Source organism: Phoca vitulina, unplaced genomic scaffold (genome assembly GCF_004348235.1).
Source record: "Phoca vitulina isolate PV1807 unplaced genomic scaffold, GSC_HSeal_1.0 scaffold73, whole genome shotgun sequence".
NCBI classification, from domain to species: domain Eukaryota; kingdom Metazoa; phylum Chordata; class Mammalia; order Carnivora; family Phocidae; genus Phoca; species Phoca vitulina.
The window spans coordinates 1,181,042-1,203,777 of NW_022589776.1; the positions used below are offsets into that span (position 1 = coordinate 1,181,042).

Consider the following 22,736-nt stretch of genomic DNA (forward strand, 5'->3'; position numbering starts at 1 on the left):
ACCCCCCCCCCCCCATTTTTCCCTTCTTTCTCCTAATGTCCTCCATGCTATTCCTTATGTTCCACAAATAAGTGAAACCATATGATAATTGACTTTCTCTGCTTGACTTATTTCACTTAGCATAATCTCCTCCAGTCCCATCCATGTTGATGTAAAAGTTGGGTATTCATCTTTTCTGATGGCTGAGTAATATTCCATTGTATATATGGACCACATCTTCTTTATCCATTCATCTATTGAAGGGCATCTCAGCTCTTTCCACAGTTTGGCTATTGTGGACATTGCTGCTATGAACATTGGGGTGCATATGGCCCTTCTTTTCACTACATCTGTGTCTTCGGGGTAAATACCCAGGAGTGCAATTGCTGGGTCATAGGGTAGCTCTATTTTTAAGTTTTTGAGGAACCTCCACACTGTTTTCCAAAGTGGCTGTACCAGCTTGCACTCCCACCAACAGTGTAAGAGGGTTCCCCTTTCTCCACAACCTCTCCAACATTTGTTGTTTCTTTCCCCATCCATTTTTGCCATTCTAACTGGTGTAAGGTGGTATCTCAATGTTTTGATTTGGATTTCCCTGATGGCTAATGATGATGAACATTTTTTCATGTGTCTGTTAGCCATTTGTATGTCTTCTTCAGAGAAGTGTCTTTTCATATCTTCTGCCCACTTTTTGACTTGATTATTTGTTTTCTGGGTGTTGAGTTTGAGAAGTTCTTTATAGATTTTGGATACCAGCCCTTTATCTGTAGTGTCATTTGCAAATATCTTCTCCCATTCTGTGGGTTGCCTCTTTGTTTTGTTGACTGTTTCCTTTGCTGTGCAGAAGCTTTTTATCTTGATGAAGTCCCAAAAATTCATTTTTGCTTTTGTTCCACTAGCTTTTGGAGATGTATCTTGAAAGAAGTTGCTGTGGGCGATGTCAAAGAGGTTACTGCCTATGTTCTCCTCTAGGATTTGGATGGATTCCTGTCTCACATTGAGGTGTTTCATCCACTTTGAGTTTATCTTTGTGAATGGTGTTAGAGAATGGTCGAGTTTCATTCTTCTGCATGTGGCTGTCCAATTTTCTCAGCACCATTTATTGAAGAGACTGTCTTTTTTCCATTGCATGTTTTTTCCTGCTTTGTCAAAGATTATTTAACCATAGAATTGAGGGTCCATATCTGGGTTCTCTATTCTGTTCCATTGGTCTATATGTCTGTTTTTGTGCCAGAACCATGCTATCTTGGTGATCACAGCTTTGTAATATAGCTTAAAATCGGGCAACATGATGCCCCCAGCTTTGTTTTTCTTTTTCAACATTTCCTTGGCGATTTGGGGTCTTTTCTGATTCCATACAAATTTTAGGATGTTTGTTCCAGCACTTTGAAAAATGTCATTGGAATTTTGATCGGGATGGCATTGAAGGTATAGATTGCTCTAGGTAGCACAGACATTTTAACAATGTTTATTCTTCCGATCCATGAGCATGGAATATTTTTCCATCTTTTTGTGTCTTCTTCAATTTCTTTCATGAGCGTTCTGTAGTTCCTAGAGTATAGATCCTTTACCTCTTTGGTTAGGTTTCTTCCGAGGTATATTATGGTTTTTGGTGCTATTGTAAATGGAATCATTTCTCTAATTTCTCTTTCTACAGTTGCATTGTTAGTGTATAAGAAAGCAACTGATTTCCGTGCATTGATTTTGTATCCTGCCACATTACTGAATTGCTGTATGAGTTCTAGTAATTTGGGGGTGGAGTCTTTTGGGATTTCCACATAGAGGATCATGTCATCTGCGGAAAGAGAGAGTTTGACTTCTTCTTTGCCAATTTGAATACCTTTTATTTCTTTTTGTTGTCTGATTGCTGTTGCTAGGACTTCTAGTACTATGTTGAACAATAGTGGTGAGAGTGGGCACCCTTGACGTGTTCCTGATCTTAAGGGAAAGGCTCTCAGCTTTTCCCCATTGAGGATGATATTTGCTGTGGGTTTTTCATAGATGGATTTTATGAACTTGAGGAATGTTCCCTCTATCCCTATACTCAAGAGTTTTAATCAGGAAAGGATGCTGTATTTTGTCAAGTGCTCTTTCTGCATCAGTTGAGAGTACCATATGTTTCTTCTCTCTCTTCTTATTAATGTGTTCTATCACAGTGATTGATTTGCGAATATTGAACGACCTTGCATCCCGGGGATAAATCCCACTTGGTTGTGGTGGATGATCCTTTCAATGTATTGTTGGATCCTGTTAGCTAGGATTTTGTTGAGGGTTTTGGAATCCATTTTCATCAGGGATATCGGTCTGAAATTCTCCTTTTTGATGGGGTCTTTGCCTGGATTTGGGGATTAAGGTAATGCTGGCCTCATAGAATGAGTTTCAAGTTTTCCTTCTGTTTCTATTTTTTGAAACAGCTACAGTAGAATAGTATTATTTCTTCTTTGAATGCTTGGTAGACTTCCCCAGGGAATCCATCAGGCCCTGGACTCTTGTTTTTTGGGAGGTTTTTGATCACTGCTTCAATCTCGTTACTGGTTATTGCCCTAGTCAGGATGTCAATTTCTTCCTGTTTCAGTCTTGGCAGCTGATAGGTTTCCAGGAAGGCATCCATTTCATCCAAATTGCTCAGTTTATTGGCATATAGTTGTTGATAATGATTTCTAATAATTGTTTCTATTTCCTTGGTGTTAGTGTGATCTCTCCCCTTTCATTCATAATTTTATTAATTTGGGTCCTTTCTCTTTTCTTTTGGATAAGTCTGGCCAGTGGTTTATCATCTTATTAATTCTTTCAAAGAACCAACTTCTAGTTTCATTGATCTGATCTACTGTGTTTCTGGTTTCTAATTCATTGATTTCTGCTCTAATTTTAATTATTTCTCTTCTAATGCGTGGCTTAGGCATCATTTGTTGCTTTTTCTCCAGTTCTTTAAGGTGTAGTGTTAGTTGGTGAATTCAGGATTTTTCTATTTTTTTGAGTGAGGCTTGGATGGCTATGTATTTCCCCCTTAGGACCGCCTTTGCAGTATCCCATAGGTTTTGGACTGATGTGTTTTCGTTCTCATTGATTTCCATGAATTGTTTAAGTTCTTCTTTGATTTCTTGGTTGACCCACACATTCTTGAGCAGAGTGGTCTTTAGCTTCCAAGTGTTTGAATTTCTGCCAATTTTTTTCTTGTGATTGAGTTCCAGTTTTAGAGCATTGTGGTCTGAGAATATGCAGGGAATAATCTCAATCTTTTGGTATCGGTTGAGACCTGATTTGTGACCCAGTATATGGTCTATTCTGGAGAAAGTTCCATGTGCACTCGAGAAGATTGAGTATTCTGTTGTTTTAGGGTGGAATGTTCCGTAAATATCTATGAGGTCCATCTGGTCCAATGTAACATTCAAAGCTCTGGTTTCCTTGTTGATTTGCTGCTTAGATGATCTGCCCATTGCTGAGAGTGGAGTATTGAGGTCTCCTACAATTAACGTATTGTTATCAATATGATTCTTTATTTTGGTTAACAGTTGGCTTATATAGATGGCTGCTCCCATGTTGGGGGCATAGATATTTACAATTGCTAGATCTTCTTGTTGGATAGACCCTTTAAGAATGATATAGTGTCCTTCTGTGTCTCTTATTACAGACTTTAGTTTAAAATCTAATTTGTCTGATATAAGAATTGCTACCCCAGCTTTCTTTCGAGGTCCGCTGGCATGGAAGATGGATCTCCATCCCTTCACTTTCAGTCTGGATGTATCGTTAGGTTCAAAATGAGTCTCCTGTAGACAGCATATGGTTGGGTCCTGTCTTTTTATCCAATCTGCAACCCTGTGCTGTTTTATGGGAGCGTTTAGGCCATTCACGTTGAGAATGATTATTGAAAGATATGAATTAATTGTCATCCTGTTGCCTGTGAAGACGTTGTTTTTATAGATTATCCCTGTAAATTTCTGTTGTATATCACTCTTGGGGTCTTTCTCCTTTTATAGAACCCCCCTTAATATTTCTTGCAGGGCCGGCTTAGTGGTCACATATTGTTTCAGCTTCTGCCGGTCGTGGAAGCACTGTATCTCTCCATCCATTCTAAATGAAAGCCTTGCTGCATAAAGTATTCTTGGCTGCATGTTCTTCTCATTTAGTACCCTGAATATGTTTTGCCAGGCCTTTCTGGCTTGCCAGGTCTCTATGGATAGGTCTGACGTTATTCTGATGTTCCTCCCTCTGTATGTAAAGAATCTCTTCCCCCTAACTGCCCTTAAGATGGTTTCCTGGGTTCTAAGATTTGCAAGTTTTACTATTACATGCCGGGGTGTTGGCCTGTTTTCCTTGATCTTGGGAGGGGTCCTCTCTGCCTCTAGGACTCGAATGTTTGTTTCATTCCCCAGATTAGGGAAGTTCTCAGCTACGATTTTCTCAAATACATCTTCTAGACCTCTCTCTCTCTCCACTCCCTCCGCGATTCCAATTATTCTGACATTGGAATGCTTCATGGTGTCACTTATTTCTCTGATTCTATTTTCATGGATTCTGAGTTGTTTTTCCCTGGCCTCCTCTTTTCCCTTTTTATCTATTATATTGTCTTCCAGGTCGCTTATTCTCTCTTCTGTCTCAGTAACCCTAGCTGTTAGGTTATCTAGATTGGATTGGATCTCACTGATAGCATTTTTAAGTTCTGCCAATTCTCCTTTTATTTCTGCCCTTAGAGACTCTATGTTGCCATTAATTGATTTCTCCATTCTAGCCATTGTCTTCACAATTGCTAGCCTGAATTCCATCTCCGACATCTTGGTTATATCTGCATCCATTTGTAAATCTGTGGCATAAGTCATAATATCTGAGTCTTTTCTGTTTTGGGGGCTCCTCCTCCTAGTCATTCTGTTGATGGGTGTTTGAGGGAATGTATAGAGTCCAAATTATTGACCAGAACCCAAGCAAGATGCATCTGTTTTCTTGGGACCTTAGGGTTGCTGGCCTCTTGTTTTCCCAGCCTGTCTTCTGCGGAGGGGCCTGCCGGGCTGTTACTCAGGCAACCCTCTTTGGGCGGAGTTGACCTGCGCCCCTGTAGCGGGGGATGGGCTCAGTGGGAATCAGTCTTTGGGGCTTTTGTTCTCTGGCGCCTTTCCCTGGCGGCTTTCCGCGTCTCTTCCATGAGTCAGAGCAGAAGAGACTGTTTCCAACCCTCTGCCTCAGAGCAGAGAGACCGCAGTCTGTTCTTCAGTGAGCTCTCCAGGCCACACCGTCTCCATTTCTGTCTGTGTTGCTATAAACTGCAGCATCCTGGGTTGTGCGCCCCTCTGCAGGGCTCCCAGTTCTGCCTCCAGGTCGGGGCACGTCTCTGCCCTTTGTGCTTCTAAAACCGCCAGCCACTCCCAGTTCACGTGTGCGTGACTCCACCGCTCCGGGTTTCCACCCCGGGGGCTACAGTTCACCGGTGCGACTCTGGTGCTCTGGGTTTCCGTCTGGGGGGCTGCAGTTCGCGTGTGTGCAACTCCGTCCCTCCCGGTTTCTGTCCGGGGGGCTGCAGTTCGCGTGCACGCGACCCCGCAGCTCTGGGTTTCTGTCCCAGGGACTGCCCTAAAGTCCTTTCCCGACGCTACCGGTCTGCGAGTCTGTGCCCCATCAGCAGCGCACGAGGCTGTCACTCACCGGTGGTGTAGGATCCCCACGGCCATGCACCCTCCCGCTGCCGTTTACCCTCCGATATCTGCCCGCAGAATCACGGCTCCCCGCTTTGTACCTCAAAACCAACTGCCTGCGATATTCTGTTTGTAGAGATCCAGATCTTCTTACATCTCAGGCTGGTTTCGTGGGTGCTCAGAGTGGTCTGGTAGATATCCAGCTCAATTCCAGGGACCAGCTGAAATAGGGTCCCCTACTCCTCCGCCATCTTTCCCCTCCCCCTCAAGGCTTCTTCCCAATGGTTAAAATTAAACAATTCCTCTCCAGTACGGCTTCTCTCCATTTCTACCACACTGGGTGTTTTCCCCTGCAAAATATTCTGCTGAGGTGCTGACCATTTGGTATTAAGACAAATCTCCCAATCTATTGCAGCCAGACTCTTGTAGTTCTCCAGCATCACATCTCTGCACAGCCTTCTCTGAGTTTGATCCAGCAAAATCCACTCCTCCTGGGTGAATTCCACAGCCACACCCTCAAAGATCACAGGGTCCTGAGAATAATTTGTCAGACACCTGGTCTATCCTTTCCTCTTCTGACTTCTCCTCACAAAGACAGAAAAAAAAGGTGACCACAAGAGAAAAGATCAATGGCTGGCATCCTGTGGGTATGACAGTAAAACCTCCCTGAACCCTTCTTGTTCCCAAAGTCCTTCAAGACAGTGTCTGAAGTTAGTGGAGATAAGTCAATCTCAATTCCTCTTGATTAAGTAGCAGTGGAGTCTTGCCACATACCATCAGTCTTTAAGCAACAGGTAGTACTCAGCTGTCATGAAGCATCATTCATTAGTCAGCTCTGGAATTTCAATAACCGACATCCACAAGTGCACCGCGTGCCCCCCGGCGGGAAACACAACCGCCAGGCTGCAGGGGGCGGGGGTCGCAGGAGCCGGAGTCATCACGACCAGAAAAGGCCTGGCCGGCACGCCTCGCCCGGGGCTACCGTCCCCGCCCCCGGGGACCCAGCCGGCCCCGGCTCTTGGAGGAAGGGACCTTCAACCCTGCGCCTCCCCCTCGGGGTCCTTCCTTCCCGCATAGGCGCTCCAAGGCCGGCCGCTGAGAGGGTAGGACTTCCCCTCAGACGCGGGAGTGGCGCGCGGCCCCAACATGGTATCTTGAAAGGATTTCATGCCTTAGCTAAGGTTTATAATCTGGATTGATGAGTGAGCTAATATAGCAGAATGGTGAAGTGTTTGGTCTCAAAGTCAAACCACCTGAGCTTGTAGCTTGGCTTTGTTGCTTATTTCTTGTGTGAATTTGAATGAGTTTTTTGTTTGTTTGTTTATCTTCTCTGCATCTCAGTTTCCTTACTTGGCATGGATTTGTTATGAGGATTAGGTGAGATAATCCACACAAAATACTTGAGAAAGCACCTGGTACCCTAAATGTTGAGTAGATATTAATTATTATTAGTTATTCTTCTTGTCTAGCTCCAGAGGGTATGTCAGCCACCTAGACATACCTTGTCTGTACTCTGAATTTGGGGCCTCCACTCTGAAACCAGACTCTTACCCACCTTACAGGCTTAAGGAAGGTAAACATCACTCCCTCCCACATAGCCATATGTGGAAGGACAGTGAACACCCTGCTGCACTGTGGAGCTGGAGCAGGAAGCAGTGCATGTGGGCCAGAGTTGCCAACTTGCCCGAGTTCAAGTGAACATTGATGAGCCAAGACATTCCGTGACAACATGACAGCAGCTTGTATTTTCCTCTTTCCTTGCTGCTTCCTTTTCAGTGAAACTTTTGTACAAACCAGACCACTGTACAACAAAGAAATTTCCAGGCCCTCAAATAGTTTGTTTCTTAAATGTTACCTGATCAGACCAAAGTTCAGTACAAATACTTGGAATTGTATAGGACTTTGGAATGTGTTGTGATCAACATGACTGATGTGAACAACTTAGGAATTAACTTCTTCAAGTGGGTGTCAAAAAATTATCTTATTTCTAATTCTGAGACTGCTATCTGGAGAACTTCCTTCTTGGATTACTTCCTTCCTGGATTTGGATTTCCCCCTGATGATCTCTGAAAAATAATATTCATCCCCACTCTACTGTCAGAGACTGTCTAAAAGTACTTCAAGAGTTCCCCCCAGGGGTGCCTGGGTGGCTCAGTCGTTAAGCGTCTGCCTTCGGCTCAGGTCATGATCCCAGGGTCCTGGGATCGAGCCCCACATCGGGCTCCCTGCTCGGCGGGAAGCCTGCTTCTCCCTCTCCCACTCCCCCTGCTTGTGTTCCCTCTTTCGCTGTGTCTCTCTCTGTCAAATAAATAAATAAAATCTTAAAAAAAAAAAATAGAGTTCCCCCCAAACAGTAGGCAAAGGCAAAGGAATAAAAACCCTTCCTGGTTTGATAGGTTCTCAAACCTGTCTTTCTATGTTTCCGTGATAAGCCAATGAAGTTGGATGATTTTCTTGCATCAAAAACAAAGAAAATCCAGAAAGAGAATCTTATTATATGAAGAAAGACATTGTTTAATATGGATTAACTTTTAGGGTAGGATAACTTTAGGTAGGAATTATTTTGTTAAAATTTTTCTGTGACCTGAGTTAAGATTGCAAAATGCAAATCTTAAATTATCCTGAGAACCCTTCATACGGTGTCAGTGATTTTACAACTCTCATCTAAGTCCTCTTGACAGTTTAATCAGAAAAACCTAAATTTGTCCAATCTCAGAAGTCCCCAAGAATTCCAATACAAATACTTACTTTTTAATTGAAATATATTTATCATATAATACTGTGCAAGTTTAAGATGTACAATGTTTGTTTGATATATTTATATATTGTAATATGATTGCCATTGTACTGATAATTAACACCTCTATCATGTTACATAATTATGCTTTCCTTTAAGAAGTTGGAATAATTAAGTTCTAGTCTCTTAACAAGTTTGGTGATTTTAATACAATATTGTTGTCTATATTCACTATACCATGCATTAGATCTCTAGGGTTTATTTACTACTCATTGCAAGTTTGTACCCTTAAACATCTGTCCTAATATTTCTCAAGTCATTCTTCACCACAGATGAGAGACTAAGTCTTATTAGTGAGGACACAATAATAATAGCAAGTGGCATCCTCACATATCACTTTATAATTTATAAATAAGTCATTTCATATACATTATCTCATTTAATCCTCACAACACTGTGAAATAATTATGAGAGATATAGTTATCCCAATTTTTATACATGAAGAGGACAGAAAGAAGAGGAATCAATAGAGATGACAGAGAATGGATGGCCACTCATAATTTATCCACCCATTCTTTCAACAACCGCTAATGAATAATTATATGTTTCAAGTTACAAGAGGATATAGCAATAAACCAAATATTTATAAAACCTATAGCTTAATGAAAGCCACTGACAGTTAAAGAGATAATAAAATAAGATAAATGTTGGGATATGGATCTCTGAGATCAAAAAGCAGAGACCCCTACTTTAAAGGTTACAGAAAGCCTTCTTAAGGAACTTATATTTCAGCCAAGATATAGGAAAGGTAAGGAGTTAGCCAGATAAAGTGGAAGTGGGGATGAGTAGTCCTAGAGGAAGGAACATCATGTCCCAAGGACCAGAGATGAGTGATGACAAATAACGCTTACCACAAAACCAAAAGAATTTTATCATGATGGAGAAATGCAAGATGGAAAAGGAACAAGATGAAGCTGTAGAGTTAGAAAAAGCACGAAAGTCATATGGGACTTATTTATTTTAAGACCAATGACAAAACAAAAGCTAGGGCAGCATAAAAAACTAGGAAAGTAAAATATTTTGGAGGTCAAGGACCAAGGAAAGCTTCAGGAATATAGTCAATGATATCCTAAAAAGAAGTCAAAGAATAAGAGAACTGAGAAGAGGCCACTTGAGATGTCATGGATGACCTTAACATTTTCAGTTTGGTGGTAGAGGAGGAATACAAGCTCCATGTGTGATTAAAAGACAAGGAAGTAGAAACAAAGGTTGTGTAGACTATGGTTTGAAAAGTTCAATTCCCTTATTGCTAGAGTCGGTCGCAGGGTCAAAGAAAGTTTTTCAAGACAGAAAAATTTAAACATGTTTGAAGGCACAGGGAAAAGGTTGAGGATAAAGGTAGAAACTAAAGATGTCATTAATTCATTGAAGATTATGGACGTGGTAATATACAGCATACTAACTATAGTTAATAATATTGTTTTTTTAAAAAATATTTATTTATTTATTTGAGAGAAAGAGAGAATGCACAAAAGAGTGCACGAGCTGGTGGGGGGGGTGGAGGAGTAGAGGGAGAGGGAGAAGTGGGGTTCCCACTGAGCAGGGAGCCCCACACAAGGCACGATCCTTGGACCCTGGGATCACAACCTGAGCCAAAAGCAGCTGCTTAACTGACTGAGCCACCCAGGCGCCCCTATAGTTAATAATATTTTATTGCATATTGGAAGTTACTAAGAGAGTAGATCATAAAAGCTCTCATAACAAGGACAAAAAGCACTGTAACTCTGTATGGTGATGGATGCTAACTACACTTATTATGGTGATCATTTTGCAATATATACAAATAGCAAATTGTTATGTCATACACCTGAAACTAATATGTTATGTCAATTTTTAAAAAATTAAGGAAATGGGATACATGGAAGAGTTAAAATGAAATGCTCAGGTGAGCAAGAAGGCTCAGAAAAATATCTGTGTACATGTTTTTAAAGCCCAAGTACCAAATCCAATCCTACCTATTTCCCTCTCCCTGGCTACTTAAGCTATAACATTCCTGAAATGCTGTGTCTTTTTATCATTTGGTCTCTCTGTAGCGGGACACTTTCATGTTGGACCCAACTTACTTATCTTCATCTTTAAGATGATGTTAAGAATTGTTAAGTCACATATCCTTGAGATATGGAAAGACAACCTAGAAAATAAGTTCTGGCGTATGAGGATATTCTTCTCCATTCCCATGAAAAGGGGAAGTGCTCATATGCAATAAATGGGTATGGAAATGTCTTCAGAATTTGAAGTGAGATGAGTCAGGCTGTTGTCTTTCATCACTTCAGTAACCAAAATGGCAAGTTCTCAGATCATCAAAGCATTGACAATCAACAAGGAGAAACCTCTCACAAGCATTTGCAAAGTAAGCCACCCAATGACGGTTGTGCCGTCAACCCCCCCCAAAATTCCAGCAATGGGGTTTTTCTTAGACATTTCAAGGGATTATGGAATCAGATACCCTGGAAGATTGCATCTCAAAGTATTTCAAGATCTCTTACATCTATATGTGCGGATCCTCCTAGGCCGACAATGGAAAAGTAGAGGACAAATCTATCCCTTATGCAGGCTATAGGCAAAGAATATTGAAAAGAAAATTGATCTATTTGCAGATGCTGCAGAGCTGGATAACAGGACTCAACCAGAAGAATCACCTAATATTCTAAATATCCTCAACATATTCAAGCTTTGGGCCAAGACCAACAGCGTGAAATTTAGCTGGCACAAATCTTAATTCCTGCATCTAAAGTAAATACCATGATTGCATTTGAGCAAAGTGGAGGCAAGCTATGAAAAAGATCTGGGTATTTTAGTTGATCACAGGTTTAAGATGACCCAGTATAGCTACTAGAGACATCTAATGACACTTTAGACATACTAAAGAACAGTGTCTTCACCGAGAGAGCAAATTACCTCCCCATAATCTTTACAAATCAGCCCCATTCTGAAGTGCTTTATTCCAGTTTAACAACTGGACTGTGAGCAGGGGTAGGACAGCCATGATCACATTTATATACCAATTTACAGTATTCACATCTTTAACATATTCTCTAATATTGATTTTGATCCCCATAATCATCCTATGAGATAAATGTTATTACATCCATTTTTATAGATGGCAGAACTAAAGTTGACCAAGGTAGCATGGTTTATAAGTGACAGAGCCAAGTCATTGACTCTTAGACCTCCAGTGTTTCATCTGTACCATCCTATAACAACTGTGATGTTTAATCGAAGGAGAGAGACTTAGTGATTCATGTTAACACTCTTCAAACATTGGAAGGACTGTTATAGGAGTTAATGGATAGATGTTAAGAGAACTGGATATGAGTAAAGGCTAGATGACTGTCACTGAAGGAGTAGAAAGGTGAAGAAGGAGAATGGAAGATAAAGCCCATGTAACTAAAAGGAGTCAGTAGACTAAACTGTATTCCCTAGTAAAACTTTGTTTTAAAAAACACTTCAGAGAAAATTCCTGAACAAGAGTTTGTGCAAAATTTTCCTTGACTCTCATTTTCTCTATAAATTTCCCTCTATTTTTATTATGAAAGCAGAAGTGGAAAAATGGGAGGGAGAATGCATTGAAAATGACTCTAGAAAAGGAACCACTGATGGTACCACCTCCCTAAAACTTTAGGATTACATCAGCAAAGCCTTTTATGAAACATATCAATTCTTCCCACTCCATGTGAAGGAAGATAGAGAGTAAAGGGTGAGAGGCTAATCTTTTCCCAAGACAGTGTTTGGATCTAGCAGAAGTATATTAGATGTCTCGCCTTGAGCACTTCACTAATTTTTTCTAACTTTAGTTCCGTCATATGCTAGTTAAAGTTATAGAAATAAAAATGCATATAAGAGCCGCCTGGCTGGTTCAGTGGGTGGAGCATATGACTCGATCTTAGGGTCATGAGTTCAAGCCTCATGATGTACATGAGATTATCATGTACATTTCCAATGAAGGTAGTCACTGGTCATTATCCTTATATTTTTAAGAAGGCAGATTTCAAAAACTTCAAAGAAAGTTAAATAGAATTCAGTGAAATATAATTGGGAGAGGGACAGGGAGTGGACCAAGAAAGTTGGGAAACTATGAGAAAGAAATTGCTGACACTACAATAGTGTACCACCCAGATGAGTAAGTAAAGAAAGCCATATGGAAGGAGATGTGTGGCTATACAAACAGCTTTTCTGATGGGCTCAGATCCAAAAACATATAAATTAAAGACGAGAGATGGGGCATATAACCAAGACAATTTTAAAACAGTGGCACAAACCTCCCAGAATAGAGGCAGGAACACTTGCTTTCGACCAAAATGAACTAAGGTGTGTGAAAAAACATTCTGAAGCAAGAAAAAAGACTGCTTTATTTGTGTTTTGTTTTTTGCTTGTTTGTTTAAAGAAGACTAACAAGAAAAGAGTAAGAGCTTGATTCCTTGGGGATAATATTGTCATATTAACTTGCAAGCAGAGGAACCTGAGTTTCTCAGGACCTGTTTTGCTTTCCTCCAATTTCTGTCAGGAATATTTATTGAGCAGCTGCTATGTGTCAAACATCGTTCCAAACACTGAGCGTTTTATAATGATGTGATATAATCGCTCTTGTCAAGAGTTTGAGAGTCCAGTAAGAAGATAGGCATGCAAATAAATAAATATAAATTATATAATTAAATGTGCTAAAGTAATTATAGTAATGGAGGTGAGTATGAAACCCAAGGGAAACATAACTAAAAAATTACCCAAATCTGCCTGGGTTTCTAGAGGACGATTCACAGAAAGAATAGCATTTAGACTGAGACATCTCAGTTAATGAAATGCTGTACAAACTGGAAAGGATAACAGATAAAAGATAAGAATATACTAGAATTTTCTTTCATGTTGAATGAGTTTAGCTCCATTGATCCTGGTGAATTCTTTCAGTTTGCTAAAAAAAATTTACTAAGATTTCATAATGCCTATCAAATTTTGGAAATAGTAGAGAACCAGAGAAATTCCAGAAGACTAAAAATTAGTAAATATTTAGACTTTCAATTTTAAGAGGAAGGATTCAGTGAAAGACAATGTTGTGGATTGTTTGAGAGGACAGGCTCCAAATTTACACTGCTAAGATGGAGTTCTGGCTTTACTCCTTACTGTTGTGTAACTTTAACTAAGTTATTGAATATCTCTGTTTTTCAGTTCCTCATCTATAAAATGGGAGAATAAGAGGTTCTATTCAAAAAGGTTGTAGTGAGAATTGCATGGAAAGTGCTTAGAAGAGTACCTAGTACATGATAAGCTCTCAATAACTGTGAGCCATTTTATAATTCTATAAACTACAGATGAAATGGTTGGCCTCACTCACAAGAAAGATTCTAAAGTATAAGGTTTAAAGACTCTTACCACAGAAAAGGAAGTGATGATATTTTAGGACGAGAGTGGGTTCTCTAAAAACAAGTCGTTTCAGACCCCCACACATTTCCAGTATTGACCCATGTGTCTTGCCGGCATGGGAAAGGGATTTTGTGGACCCAGAACATATGGATTTTATCAAGGAATTTTTCAACCCTTATAAAAAAGATGAGAAATGCATACAGGTTGATGTTCTGATTGGGCATGTCCTTAACTAAGTCATTGAAAGGATCTTGCCCAGTACCCAGGGAAGGAATGTACACAGAAGGCTTTAGTAATACACATAGATGAAGAACTATGCTAAACACCAGAGAAACAAAATAAGATCATATTCCTATTCTCCAGGAGATTATAATAGATTAGGGGAAATAGATGTTTATACAAATGCTTACTATAATAACAAATATATGTCAACTACTATAGAAGGCAGAGTCGTCCATTCTGCTTAAGTGATCATGAAAGGCAAAGAGGTCCCAGCAGGGAAGATACTTGGACTAGTTTTGAAAGCTGGTTTCTTGACCTTGTTAAAATATTTTGAAAAACACCTCGTCATGTTATTTTAACTACCAAAACTTCAAAATATATCTGATTGTTCTAATGACAATAGTTCTATTTATTGCTAAAACAAAACTATCCAAAATAGTTATAATTAAAACCATCATTAGTACAACCATGTCTTATTGTTCAGGATTGGAGTTTTCTTAATTTTGCTCCTCTGGGAGAGCCTCCCCTCCCCTCTATTGCTTCTATCACCACAGACCCCCTCCTCACCTGAGCTGTCTTGGTAGTCTCCCGGGTGGCTTTGCTCTGCCTCGCCCACCCATCTTTCACCATGCCACCTGAGCTATCTTCTCCAAAACAGATCCCATCAAGTTGTAAACTCCTAAAATAAAAAATAAAAAGCCCCTAAATAGTAAAGCATAGATTCCTTGGACCAGCTCTACAGCTACTTGGGATTTGGCCTCTTGTCCTGTATCAGCTCCCATCTCCTATCTCCACAAGCCACCTTCGCCAGGCCATGGGACCACACCTGCTCTCTTCCACATTTCTATGCCTTTGCTTGCACTTCCCCCTCTGCCTGGAGGGCTACCTCCTACTGTGTCATCACACATAAATTCAAATACTCCATCTTCTCTCATTTGGCTAGAATGTGTTATTCCTTTATTAGAGCCCTATACTTATCATAAGACTTGCTTCTTTCTTTCTTTCTTTCTTTCTTTCTTTCTTTCTTTCTTTCTTTCTTCTTTCTTTTTTTTTAGATTTTATTTATTTATTTGAGAGAGAGAGAGAGCACATGTGCACAAGTGGGAAGGAGGGGCAGAAGGAGAGAGAGAAGAAGACTCCCCACTGAGCAGGGAGCCAATGCAATGCAAGAGTTTGATCCCAGGACCCTGAGATCATGACCTGGGCTGAAGGTAAATGCTTAACTGACCAAGCTGCCCAGGTGCCCCCCTTGCTTCGTTCTCTATTGTATTGGGTGAAATAATGGAAAAAGAACTGGGCTAGGATTTGGACTATCCAGATTCCAATTCCCACATTACTTCTTTTCTTCACTGTGTCTCAGTTTTCCCATTTGTAAATGAGAAATGTGGGATTAATTACAGACAGTCCCTAACTCATGATGATTTGACTTATGATTCTTCGACTTTACAATGTGCAAAAGCGATACACATTCAGTAGAAACTGTACTTCAAATTTTGATCTTCTTTGATCCTGGGCTGGTGATATGTGGGACAATCCTGTCTCACGATGGTAGGCAGGGGCAGTGAGCTGCAGCTCCCAGGCAGCCGGGCAGTCAGGAGGATAAACGACTGATATCGTTAACAACCATTCTGTAGCCATACAACCACTTTGTTACTTTCAGTATAGTATTTAGCAAATTACATGAGATACTCAACACTTTATTATAAAATAGGCTTTGTGTTAGATGATTTTGCCCAACTATAGGCTAATGTAAGTGTTCTTCTAGCAGGACTAAACTAATCACATTTCTCCATGTCAACCCCTAAGCACATGATAAGTTTATAGCAATCAATTCTGTTTAAAGTGTCTTAAGAAACTTGAAGAACTTGACCTACATTAACTAAAGACACTTGAATGATTGCTCGAGCCTGAGTGGCAGCTGTAGCTGATCCCCCCCCCACCCCGCCACTTCTCTCCCCTTTTAAAAACTCCTGCCTACATGAACAGGGAAGGTGGTTTTTTGGGACATTAGTTTGCCATCTTCTCAGTTAATTGGCTTTCTCAAATAAAGTTGCTTTCCCTGTGCCAACACCTTGTCTCTTGACTTGTTGGCCTATCATGTGGTGAGCAGATGGGACTTAGGTTTGGTAACAATTTTGGTGAGCCTGCCAGGAGAGTTTGCTCATGGTTAGCTAGCCCAGTGCTGGGAAGACTTTGGGAATGGTCCCTAGAAACTTCCAGAACTACTTTCAACCATGGACCCTCCCTTCATTTCTGAGGTCAGTGTAGTTTACCCCAGGTCTGTAGGAGCAAGGAGCCAACCTCTGGATGAGTTCACAGACTCAAATACTGGGTGGGTTGCTGCTCTAGTTTGTACAACTGGAACGCCCTTTCTTTGCTGTTTGTTTCTGTTGCTTGAGGTAATTGGCTAGTAAAATTAGTTGTTGGACTTTTTATCCAATTTGGTTTTGGATTGTCAAGTAAGCAGCTTCTTTGTAATTGTGTGTGATAGTCATGGGAAATTTAATACCTGTTCTACCTTGAAAGGCTGTTCGGGTGCATTTTGAAGAAATAGCCCAATTTCAGATAGTCGTCCATGTCCAAGAAAATGACCCTTTATTGTGACACAGCATGGACACAAAATATACACTGGAATCTGTGAATGATGGATTTTAAACAGCTCCTTGAATTATCATACTGCTTTGAAATTGGAGTTGTATTGCCAGAGATCTGGCAAAGATGATGAGATTCCCCTGTGTGCAAGCTTTTTTGCTCCTCTATCAGGAGGAGACTAAAAGGGAAGTTGATGGCACAGAGACCAGAAAAAAAGGCTATTCCTCTGGTACTATAAGAAGATGGGGCAATTTAAGGGAGGAAGAAGACAGGATGATGTTATAAGCTCTAAATCCTTTACCTGTCCTTCCACCCTTGCCTCCTCTAGCCAATTTTCCATCACCTTTGGCTGAAACACTTTAGTTTCTGGAAACTGCTGGGGCTTTAACTTCTCCTCAATAGGATACCAGGGAAGCACCAGGGCCTGGAGTAGTCTCCCCTTATAAGAACAGCAAAGGACTCAATTTGGCTAGGAGCAATTCTAGCCAGAGCAGAGCAGTTCCCTGCTATGGTATAAACCAGCATGGACAACTGGCCAGATACTTATGGACTTACAGTCCCTTTTCTACTTCAGATCTGTTGAATTGGAGGAACAATAATCTCTCTTACCAGGCTGATCCCCTTGAAATGACTGAGCTATTTACCTCAGTATTTGCAACTTACTGACACTCTTAGGCAGATATTCAAACTCTTAAATATGCTTCTCATGGTCAATGAGAAATGATTAGTGATAGAGAAGGCTTGTGAAGAGGCATGCAGGCTCCATTATAGAGGAGCTAATGGAACACCCAGGTTGATTTTGTGGTTCCCTTGGTGGAACCAAATTGGGATCCCAATGACAGGGGAATGCCTGGATTTGATTACTGCAAGAAGTACATTTTTGATTGGTTTCAGAAAGGCGGTTCTTAAAAGAAACCCTAATAAAATACAAGAATTCCAACAAAAATCTAATGAGGATCCCTTTGAGTTCTTGGAGCACATTTACCAAATGTACCAAAAGTATACAGATGCTGATCCTGAGGCACCAGAAAATATTCAGATGGCTAATATGACCTTTATCAGACAGAGTGCTCCTGACACTAAAAGAAAACTGCAAAAGTTGGATAAAGCATTAGGAATGAATCCCTTGCAGCTAGTGGATATAACATTCAAAGTATACTATGGCAGGGACTAGATACCAAAACAGAGAAGATGCAAAGAGACAAGGTACCACTTTGTGGAAGCCCTGGGTGGCTCTCACAAATTCGGAGCTCTTTGGAAAAATAAGGGAGGTCCTTTAGTTGAAAACCAATGTACTTACTGTAAGAAAGAAGAACACTGGAAGAAGAGCTGCCCTAAATGAAGAAAGAATAAAAAGGCTAAGGAGGGGAAGGAAAGAAGTATCAAATGATCAAACAAGATGCAGGTGTCTATGAAGAATGAAGGGGCCCAGGGGCTCCCATTGATTTAATGAAGCCAATAGTAATTTCCCCACAGGAGCCCTGGGTAAAATTGACAGTGGGGAGTCAACTAATGGACTTTTAGTAGACCCTGGAGCCACTTATTCAGTTGTCAATACTAAAATAGCAAAAAGTTCTAGTAGAAAATCTCCATAATGTGGATTACTGGGGAATTACAACAAAAAACCTTTATGCAAGCTATGAAATATAAATTAGGAGATCAGAAACTATGACAGATTTTTGTACATGCCTGAGTGTCCCATCACCATAGTTGATTGAGACTTGCTCTGTAAATTGAATGCTCAAGTCACTTTTTCTCCAGGAAAAAAAGCAGTGAAGAATCCAAGTACCTCCTGGACAAGCTTAAAGACTGCTGGAAGATGAGGCTTTAAGATGATTCTGCTGGGAGATAAGGCTTCGACTGCTGACTTATTCCCACCTGAGATCTATGAACAAGCAAGTAAGGCTGTTATGGGCAGATGGGAACCAGGTAAAGCTAAGAATGTGGAACCTATTTCCATCATGTTGAAAGAAGATGCCAAAAAAAATATCCTTTGAAAATGTAGGATCTTGGAGGCATATAGCCAATCCTCCAAAACTTTTTAAAGTATTGGCTCATCAGACCTTGCAGGTCTTCCTATAATATTCCTATTTAAAAAAGTCATGTTCTCACCAAGACAGCATGGTATTGGCAAAAAACAGACACATAGACCAATGGAGCAGAATAGATACTCCAGAAATGGACCCTTGACTCTATGGTCAACTAATCATTGACAAATCAGGAAAAAATATCCAATGGAAAAAAGACAGTCTCTTCAATAAGTGGTGCTGGGAAAATAGGACAGCTACATATAGAAGAATGAAACTGGACCATTCCCTTACACCATACACAAAGATAAACTCAAAATGGATGGAAGACCTCAATGTGAGACAGGAATCCTTCAAAATCCTAGAGGAGAACATAGGCAGTAACCTCTTTGACATCAGCCACAGCAACTTCTTTCAAGACACATCTCCAAAGGCAAGGGAAACAAAAGCAAAAATGAACTTTTGGGACTTCATTAAGATAAAAGCTTCTGCACAGCAAAGGAAACAGTCAACAAAACTAAGAAGCAGCCCACGGAATGGGAGAAGATATTTGCAAATGACATTACAGATAAAGGGCTGATATCCCAGATCTATAAAGAACTTCTCAAACTCAACACCCAAAAAACAAATAACCCAGTCAAAAAAATGGGCAGAAGACATAAACAGACACTTCTCCAAAGAAGACATACAAATGGCTAACAGACACATGAAAAATGTTCAACATCACTAGCCATCAGGGAAATACAAATCAAAACCACAATGAGATACCACCTCACACCAGTCAGAATGGCTAAAATTAACAAGTCAGGAAATGACAGATGTTGGCAAGGATGTGAAGAAAGGGGAACCCTCTTACACTGTTGGTGGGAATGCAAGCTGGTACAACCACTCTGGAAAATAGTATGGAGGGTCCTCAAAAAGTTAAGAATAGAGCTACCCTATGACCCAGCAATTGCACTACTAGGTATTTACCCCAAAGATACAGATGTAGTGAAAAGAAGGGGCACATGCACCCCAATGTTCATAGCAGCAATGTCCACAATAGCCAAACTGTGGAAGGAGCTGAGATGCCCTTCAACAGATGAATAGATAAAGAAGCTGTGGTCCATATATACAATGGAATATTATTCAGCCATCAGAAAGGATGAATACCCACCATTTGCACTGACATGGATGGAATGGAGGGGATTATGCTAAGTGAAATTAGTCAAGCAGAGAAAGACAATTATCATATGGTTTTATTCATATGTGGAACATAAGCAATAGCCCGGAGGACAATAGGGGAAGGGAGGGAAATCCGAAGGGGGAGAAATCAGAGAGGGAGACAAGCCATGAGAGACTATGGACCCCAGGAAACAAACTGAGAGTTCCAGAGGGGAAGAGGGTGGGGGAGGGAGTAATAGGGTGATGGGTATTAAGGAGGGCACATTTTGTGATAAGCACTGGGTGTTATATGTAACTAATGAATCATTGAACACCACATCAAAAACTAATGATGTACTATACAGTGGCTAACTGAACATAATAAAAAAAAAGTCACGTTCTTCTGAATACTGTTTTGTCCAAGATCTCTGGGCTATTAATGATATTGTACAAGAAATACATCCAGTTGTGCCCAATCCAAACACTCTCCCAACTGCTATACCTGGGAGATATGACTGGTACTTGGTCTTGATTTGAAAGATGCCTTCTTCTGTATCCTGATAGATGAGAAGACCCAACTGTTATTTGCTTTTGAATGGTAGGAATGAGATACTGAAACCACCCACCAGTATTGTTGGACAATTTTATCTCAGAGGTTTAAGAACTCCCCTACCATTTTGGGGGAATTACTGTTCAGAGACTTGACAATCTTTCAGTTGATAGAGGAAGTCCTCTTGCAGAATGTGGATGATCTACTGGTGGTTAGTCCTACTTATGGAAGGTATTTAGAGAATACCATCCTCTTATCAAATCATTTGGCTGACTGTGGATATAAAGTATCCCCCCACATGGTGCAAGTTTGCAAACAAGAAGTAACTTACCTGGGCTTCAGCCTGACACAAAGGCAAGAAAGCTTATTGCCTGACAGGAAAAAGACTATTAGTGTGCTCAAAGCATCCACCACCAAGCACCAATTACAGGGGTTCCTAGGCATACCTGGATTCTGCTCCATTTGTATTCCAAATTATGGACTGATAGTTCAGCCCTTATTTGAGGTATTAAAAGGAATGGATGCTGAGCATCTAATTTGGACAAAAGAGTGCCAGAGGGCCTTTGATACTATAAAAGAAAGTCTGCTATCAGTCCCTGTTTGGGGTTGCCTGATCTAAAGACAGCCTTTAAATTATATGTTCATGAAAGACAAGGCATTGGATTAGGAGTATTAATCCAAATGCTGGGGGATCTTCCCCAACCTGTAGCCTATTTTTCAAAACAGTTGGAACAGACAGTCAAAGGATGGCCACCCTGCCTCCAAGCAGTCACTGTAGCTTGTGATATTTTACAGGACGCTGAAAAATTCACACATGGCCAACCTATAACTGTCTATGTACCTCATTAATGCTACTCTGTTGGAACAGAAGGGTGGATTTTGTCTTACTGCTGGCAGAATGGGGAAATACCAAGTGATTCTACTTGATAACCGTAATGTGAAATTGCAAGTTACTTCTGCTTTAAACCCAGCAACTCTGCTTCCTGATCTCAATGATCATCTTGAATATGATTGTTTAGACATTGTGGACTTAGCATATTCTGACAGGCCAGACCTTATAGACCAGGCTTTAGAGCATCTGGATTGGAAACTCTTTATGAATGAAAGTAGCTTTACAGAACGAGAGCAGCCAAAGCCTGGATATGCTGTGGTGACTCTTGGAGATAATTGAGGCCAAGCAACTGCCCCCAGGAATCTCGGCTCGGAAGGCTAAAATCATTGCCCTAATGAGGGCTCTTCCTTTTGTTTGCTGGTGAAAAGGTAAGTATATACACTGACTCTCACTATGCCTTTTTTTTTAAGATTTTATTTATTTGAGAGAGAGAGAGAGTGAGAGAGAGCATGAGAGGGGAGAGGGTCAGAGGGAGAAGCAGACCCCCCCCCCCCCCCCGCTGAGCAGGGAGCCCAATGAGGGACTCAATTCTGGGACTCCGGGATCATGACCTGAGCCAAAGGCTGTCGCTCAACCAACTGAGCCACCCAGGCGCCCTCTCACTATACCTTTTTGATAGTGCATGCTCATAGTGCCATTTGGAAGGAGCAGGGACTCCTGATATTTAACAATAAGTATATTAAGCACTCTATGGAAATTTTAGCTCTACTGGAGGCTATACAACAGACATCTAAGGTGGCAATCATCCAGGACATCAAAGAGGGGAAACCCATGTAATGAAAGGAAATCAGCAAGCAGACATTGTGGCAAAACAGGCTGCTAAAGAAACTGTTTTTTGGGTACTCTGATTCCTCATATAGATCTCTCCAGTTGTCCCTTGTATCCTGCAAGAGACAAGAAACCAGCTAAAGAATGGGGATTTACTGGGCGCCTGGGTGGCTCAGTTGGTTAAGCGACTGCCTTCAGCTCAGGTCATGATCCTGGAGTCCTGGGATCGAATCCCGCATTGGGCTTCCTGCTCAGCAGGGAGTCTGCTTCTCCCTCTGACCCTCCTCCCTCTCCTGCTGTCTGTCTCTCATTCCCTCTCTCAAATAAATAAATAAAATCTTTAAAAAAATAAAATGGGGATTTACTAATACAGAGATTACATTCCTCCTGGAGGCCTCAATCTACAGGAAAGACTGGAAAAATGAATCACACCTTGAAAAAAACTATAGCTAAAATTTATCAAGAGACTAACTTAACATGGAATAAAACATTGCCTTTGCACTGCTCAGGATGAGGGCAGCTCCCCAAAGCAGGTTGAAATTAAGGACCTTTTGAAATTGTGCATGGGAGACCTTTCCAGGCTACAGTTTTGACCTCCTTGTCCTCTGAAATCAATCATGAATTAAATGTTATAGGACATGTTCAAAATTTAAGTTAAATATTAAATAGTATGCATGAGTTTGTTTCTGCTAGATCTAGTTACCTGACAAACGATTGCACCCCTTTGTCTCTGGTGATCAGGTGCTACTCATGACCTTGAGGGAACAGGGACCTGATCACCAACTTG

General features: G+C 40.8%; 1 protein-coding gene across 1 annotated transcript in view; it reads right to left on the bottom strand.

Moving 5' to 3' along the window:
• The window catches only part of LOC116625106 (zinc finger protein 559-like), a 28,447-nt gene extending 13,273 nt beyond the window's left edge, over positions 1 to 15,174 (bottom strand). Inside the window, exons 1-2 of the mRNA XM_032393428.1 lie at positions 15,164 to 15,174; positions 5,917 to 6,158 (exon numbers count right to left, since the gene is read on the bottom strand). Coding sequence (XP_032249319.1) covers positions 5,917 to 6,158; positions 15,164 to 15,174 — 253 coding nt within the window. The remainder of the gene's footprint in view (positions 1 to 5,916; positions 6,159 to 15,163) is intronic.
• Between the last annotated feature and the right edge of the window lie 7,562 nt (positions 15,175 to 22,736).